At 48.4% G+C, this 6538-nt stretch overlaps 1 protein-coding gene across 4 annotated transcripts; it reads left to right on the top strand.

The window, feature by feature from the left end:
- Positions 1-678: 678 nt before the first annotated feature.
- LOC120823662 (GTPase IMAP family member 8-like) lies at positions 679-6037 on the top strand. 4 transcript variants are annotated; one of them, XM_078108706.1, is made up of 5 exons: positions 679-825; positions 1720-2421; positions 2819-3619; positions 3709-3861; positions 4289-6037. In XM_078108706.1, exons 1-5 carry the CDS (start codon positions 810-812, stop codon positions 4456-4458), a joined length of 1842 nt encoding a protein of 613 aa, XP_077964832.1. In that variant the 5' UTR covers positions 679-809; the 3' UTR covers positions 4459-6037. The 4 variants fall into 4 exon arrangements, with proteins under 4 accessions (XP_077964832.1, XP_077964833.1, XP_077964834.1 ...); XM_078108707.1 differs by having other exon boundaries at positions 3715-3861; XM_078108708.1 differs by having other exon boundaries at positions 2819-3583.
- The last annotated feature ends 501 nt before the right edge of the window (positions 6038-6538 follow it).

The raw sequence follows: 6538 nt of genomic DNA on the forward strand, positions 1-6538 counted from the left end.
TATGACACTTGAACTTCTCTGTGATTAGTAGTACTTGGGTTGATCCTCCTGCAGAGCTCCTGAAGCGGGACGTGGTGCTGGACCCGCTGGAGGGAAGTGAGGCGGTGAGCGAGGTGAACCAGGACCAGGACCAGGAGCAGGACCGGGGGGACCGACTGTGAGGCCCTGCAGTAGAAGGAGAGGTTTTCTAAAGGGACTCTGGTGGTCGGGGACACTTCAACAGACACAAGCAACACGACACGAAAGCTCCTCATAGCGGCTTTGAATAAAGTTTTTAAGGCAGGACCTTTACTTGTGGGGTGTATTAGTATATTTATATCTGTCCGTGAAGGCACGGCGCTCTGCAGGAATCACACATGCAACGTGCATGTGTTTGTGACTAAATATATTATTTATAATTTGTATTGTCTTTAGGGCTTGTGGTGTTTTCACAGTATGTGATGAAATCCGATAATCCGTCTTCAGTCCCAGTTAACTCGCACTTGTTTTTGGCTCATTGCTGCTCATAAATACTGATGCTAATAAACTGTTGCTTCTTCTCCCTGGACTTCAACACAAAGAGCACAAAGGTTATGAAAGCATGTCAGGGTCTGCAGATGCTTCTGATTCCACGTGATCTATGACGAGGCAGCGGTGGAACCGGTGGAACCGGTGGAACCGGTCGTGGCGCTCGCTCTGCTGTCTCATTCCTTCAGTGGGAACAGAGGCCGCCGGCGGCAACAGACGCCTCACTTCATGTTTTCTTGGGTGTTCGAGGAGAAACGCTCGTCCCTCTTCAGCCGGCTTTGAGAAGAGGAGACGGGTAAACGATGGAAAGTCCTCTCGGTGAGTTTATGGTCCAGATAAATGTAAAAGTAACGAGGAATAGATTTGTTGTTCTTCATATGACTGTGATTGTATTTGATCAGTGGAAGTTGCAGTGCAGGTTGTTTTCAGATCAAATCAACCTTCACCAGGACGTCTGAGCGGCGAGAGGCATTCAGGTCCCCCCTTGTTTTACTCACAGCTCAGATCAGCTGTTAAAGCACTCTCGTTTTCATGGCAACGACCTTTTGATCGCTTCCTCCGACTGGTGAGAAACCGCTTGGACCCGACTAGATCTCCAGAAAAAGAACAAAACTCTTCCCTCAAAGACTCCCGACGGCTTCGTGTGAACAGCGAGTCGTAAGAGGAGCCGAGGCGTCACACGCACAAATTATGCTTTTTAGAATTTAAATTGACCCTTCTTAATTGTTCCATTATTCCTAGAATGCATTTAACGGTGCAGATTCTTTGGATCTATTTACTTGTATATCTACGGACAAACTATTTTAAAGTTGTGACGCTCAGATAAAAGCCTCTGAACGTGTCCACTTTCTGCCTCCTGTCTCATCACTGCTGGTTGTCTTATTGTGGGATGAGGTTTGGTGATGAGTCACTCTTTTCTTCCCCCAGCAGCTTCTTTTCATTTGCCTCTAAATGATTTGTGTTGGTTCAGGGTCATTCTGAAAAGGTTCCCGTCTCATCTTCCTGACCAGCTCCTGCAGAGATGCATTCTGGGTCCTTGGTTTTAAGACTGCACACACAGCATTCCTCAACCAGTTGGATCAGTTGTAGAGAGACAAAACTATTTAAACTCCATCAGGTCGTCAAAACAGTGAAACTAACGCTGTGTTAGTTATGGAGGTGGTGCTTATGTTTGATATCTGCTGTGCGTCAACCTTATCTTATTGCTTCCAGGGGAGCCGGGGAGCACCACCCTGACGGAGGTCCGACTCGTCCTGATCGGCGGCCGGGGGTCCGGCAAGAGCTTCTCCGGCAACACCATCCTGGGGAAGGACGCGTTGGAGTGCGGCCGCACGCGGACAGCTCAGACCCAGGTGAGGCACGCGAGGGTGGAGGGCCGGCGGCTGGTGGTGGTGGTGGACGGCCCCGGGTGGAGCGGCTCCCTCTCCCTCGCCGAGAAGCAGCGGTTTAAACTCCACGCCTCCGCGTGCCCGCCGGGGCCCCACGCCTTCCTCCTGGTGGTGCCCCTGGACACGGCCTTCTCGTCGGGGAGCCGGCGGGCGGTGGAGGAGCACATGAAGCTGCTGGGGGAGGCGGCCTGGAGACACACCCTGCTGCTCTTCACCTGCGGGGACTTCCTCGGGGAGAAGACCATCGAGCAGCACATCGAGGGCGAGGGAGAGTCGCTCAGGTGGTTGACGGAGAGGTGCGGGAACAGGTACCACGTGTTCCACAACGAGGAGAAGGGGAACCTCCGTCAGGTACAGGGGCTGCTGGAGAAGGTGGAGGAGATGGCGCAGCGTGGCGGCTTCTTCCGGCTAAACGAGGCGACGCTGAACGCCGTCAAGGAGAAGCAGCGGGAAGCGGAAGAGAGGGCGAAAGAGAGGAAGAGGAGGACCGAAGAGCAGAGGAGACAAAGGAGGGAACTCTTTCCAGGTGACGTTTTACCGACGATTCAAATGCACCTCAAAGCTTCACTTCCTCAAAATCTGTTTTACTGCCGCATGGAAGCCTCAATGTCTTAAAGCTGCATTCTCCCTAGTGACCAGCAGGGGGCGACTCCTCTGGTCCCATAGAAGTCTATAAGAAAATGACTTGATTTATTCCCTCTGTAAATATTGTAAACAAGAGTTTATGTCTTAATCTCTAGTTTCAGGTCTTCTTCGACACAGCATGATGTTCATTTAGTAAATTATGGTCCATTTAGAGTCAAACAACCAATGGCGACGGTCAAAATGCCAAACAAGAGGCTTCAGATCGACCACAAACCAACAAGAGCTATTCGTCCACTTCTTATATTTTGTATTATTTATTCATTTTTTTCCCTCCTCAGACGCCACTAGCGAGCCTCTGGAGATCACCATCGTGATGCTCGGTCAGAAGACCTCTGGGAAGAGCGCCACGGGAAACCACCTCCTGAGCAAAGAGGTGTTCCCCACCTGCAAGAACAAGACCTGCCAGGTGGCGGGGGGGGCAGTCGCCGGCAGGGTTCTCACTGTCATCGACACCCCGGGCTGGCGGAATAATCCCTCTGCCTGCACCGAAGCGCGGGACAAAGAAATAGTCCGAGGTCTCTCGCTAAGCCCCCAGGGGGTCCACGCCGTCCTGCTGGTGGTCGCCTTGGACCAGAACTTCGGAGACAAGGAGCGGGCCGCCTTGGAGGCTCACGTGGGCCTCCTGGGCGCCGGCGTCTGGGGGCACGCCGTGGTCCTCCTCACCCACGGGGACAGCTTGGCGGGCCGACCCGTGGAGGAGCACATCGAGCTGGAGAGCGGCGCCCTGCGCTGGCTGGTCGAAAGGTGCGAGCATCGCTACCACGTGGTTAACAACGCCAAAAGGGCGGAGCCGGGTCAGACCGCAGAGCTCTTCCAGAAGATCGAGGAAATGGTGGCGGGAAACGGCGGGCAGCTCTTCCACCCCGAGGCGGGCAAGGTCCACCTGAGGATAGAGGAGAAGTTTGCGAGTACGCGGCTGAAGGAGGTGAAGAAGCGGCGGATGGAGGCGGAGTTCAGGCGGAGGGAGCTGGAGCTGATGGAGAGCTTCAAGGAGACGCTCCTCCGCCTGCAGGGAAGCGTGAGGAGCAGATCAAAGTCGCCAAGTGAGTCCCTCGAGCTTCTTGATTCCCTCGAGCTTCGTGAGTCCCTCGAGCTTCGCGAGTCCTTCGATTTCTACCCCATCGATATCCTGCTCTTCTGATATTTTGTTTTCTTGTCGTTTTCAAAGCCACAGGTTTCCTCCAGAAGAAGGAAGTCGGAAAGGAGGAGGAAATAATTGACAGAACAATCTGCCTGGAAATTGAAAAGCTGGATAAGGAAATGGAAAAAACAAAATCCTCAGTTGATGTGCAGAGCAGCATGGACTTCATCTTCCCCGATTGTAAGTAATGAGGCTAAGCCCCGCCCCTTCCGGGCTCACTGATGATTCAACCTAATTTGTACGACGGTAAACAGACATTCTGTTGAGCCGCTAGCTAGCTAGCTAAGCCTAGCTTAGCTCTGTTCAAAATATACTGGATCTTACTCCAGCGACTCTTTTATGAGTCGTTTCCAAAAAGTTGTTTCCTGTGAGGACAGAAGTTTTTTTTTGAACTGTCACATGTTGGTGGCTTTTGTAGAAAGGGCACAAGGAATAACTTAACAAACCGTTGGTATGAGGAGACGTTGAACTTAGTAGCCTACTTAAACCTAAACCTTTAAGGACACCAGGAAAACAATGTCCCATGATGCTCCTGTTGAGGGGTGGGGCTTATCCTCCCCGTCATCACCATGGTAACCTGAGCGTGGCCTTGTGTTACTTTCCACAGTAAACGCGGCGACTCCGGCGTCTCAGGGGGGAAATTCCTCCCGCCGCTTGGACAACGTTCTCGGGTGGCTGTCGAAGCTCCAGGTCGGCGAGGAGAACCAGACGACCCTGAACTTCTCCCAGACCTCCGGGTACAGATCGGAGCTGGACCTCAATGACCTGAACGAATGAGACGCATCGAGGATTTAAAAACTGCAGAACGTTTGTTCAGGAAGGCCTTCGTTAAAGACGTCATGGGGGTTCATGTTCACACCTCATTCGCTTCGGCTCAATTATATTTTACAGCGTACATACAGCGTTCATACAGTGTACATATTATACAGCGTGCGTTGGAAAATGTCGGTGTCGTGTACGGAGCCGGTGGTCGAAGAGAGAGACGCGCTGGTCGGCGTAGAAGCTTCGCCAGGAGTCGCCCTCTGATGGGCTTTCTGCTTCGCCAGCAGTCTGCTTCCTTTAGCACTAACGCCGCTCTCCCATGTTTGAAATATCTAATGTTCTGCCTCCACATTACTTACATTCTGCTCGTCCCGGGTCTTTGTTTGTTGTAACTCATGACATGCACTTTTCCATATGTAGCCAACCACGGTTAAATCTACACTTCCCTAAGCTACTGTTTTTACGGCCACCAAACTTGCGGAAATGGTTTGAGAGCGTCCTGCTTATATTTTGAGCGTCTCTTTCAAAACCATCTGAATTATTTAAAACGTATCCTAAATAAACCACATATAACTAATTTTCATAACTTTTCCAAAACCTTTGGGATTTGCAAACGACGCCTGGAAACGACCTTTTTTAAAATTCCATTACTTTTCCAGGTTTTCTATGACCGTACGAACCCTGCCCTGCCAGGATTCAAGCTTATTGCTCCCGCTGTTCATGCTAAAAGCTCCCGGGTTTAAGTTTCTAGTTCTACAAGTTTTCCAGTCTCAGTTTTCACAGTTTTTCAACGCTGTTGCTAATGTTTTAGCTAACGCTCTCGCTAATGTCTTAGATAACGCTTTGTCTAACGTCTTAGCTAACGCTTTTGCTAATGTCTTAGATAACGCTTTGTCTAACGTCTTAGCTAACGCTTTTGCTAATGTCTTAGATAACGCTTTGTCTAACGTCTTAGCTAACGCTTTTGCTAATGTCTTAGATAACGCTTTGTCTAACGTCTTAGCTAACGCTTTTGCTAATGTTTTAGCTAATGCTTTCGCTAATGTTTTAGCTAACGCTTTTGCTAATGTTTTAGCTAACGCTTTTGCTAATGTTTTAGCTAATGCTTTCGCTAACCAAAATGGTGGCAGCACTTATCTTCATGAAAGGTAGAAAGTCTCTGGGTTGTTGGAAAGTTCACTTAGTCTCGTGCATCGTACAGTGTATCAGCGATCTGAACGTCACTATTCTCTTATCTAACGTTCCAGCTTCCTTTTTGAATATTCCGATTCTCAGTATAGGCTATTCATTACTTTCCTGCTCGCTTTACTTTTATTTTATTTCCAATTATCTTCATCTTTATCGGTCCTAAAAGTTATTTCTATAATAAAATCCGGTTTGATCGGCATTTTCTCAACCTTTGTTTCAACTCAAAAGGTCTTGTTCTTCACATTGTGTTTTCCTCAACTGTTGCAACCTTCTTATCATCTGCACATGTTAATCCAACAATAACATTTCACATAAAAGACTTATTTGGTATTTGATAATGACCTGTGTAATTCTCCCCCTCGTGCTAATTAAAAAAGACCTTGCATGAGGTCAGTTCCCGCTGTTAGGCTGATCAAAGCGAGACGTTTTTATTCCGGTTTATATCACATTACTTTGTCTTGTAACAAGAGGATCCGGCTTTTTAAAAATAGCCTTTAAAGTGAATCCTGTTAAGCTCTCTCCCTCCGGTTCTTAATTACAGAGGGCAGAAAACATTTAATCCCTTCTTGGTGAATAAGAGCATTAGCCAGAGAGGAGAATGAGTTCTCATTGAACCAGCGTTAATTAATTAGTTCACATGGTCACAGGAACAATAGTATCAAGAGAAACACAACCTGCTCAAGTAAACCCATCCTATTGATTGACCTTTGCATCGGCAGGAAAATTGAGTTGTCACCCATTATTAAGAATGCTTTCTATTAATAAATGTTGACATCAAAATCAAAAAAGACCGCGCATTACCACTTCTATGAAAACGATAATCGGATTACATTAAAAGCAGGGTCATTGTAATTGATTTGAATATTTGTTCCAGGAAACAAAGATTGAATATTTAGCTGACTGTCTT

This window comes from Gasterosteus aculeatus, chromosome 8 (assembly GCF_964276395.1).
Source record: "Gasterosteus aculeatus chromosome 8, fGasAcu3.hap1.1, whole genome shotgun sequence".
Classification (NCBI taxonomy): domain Eukaryota; kingdom Metazoa; phylum Chordata; class Actinopteri; order Perciformes; family Gasterosteidae; genus Gasterosteus; species Gasterosteus aculeatus.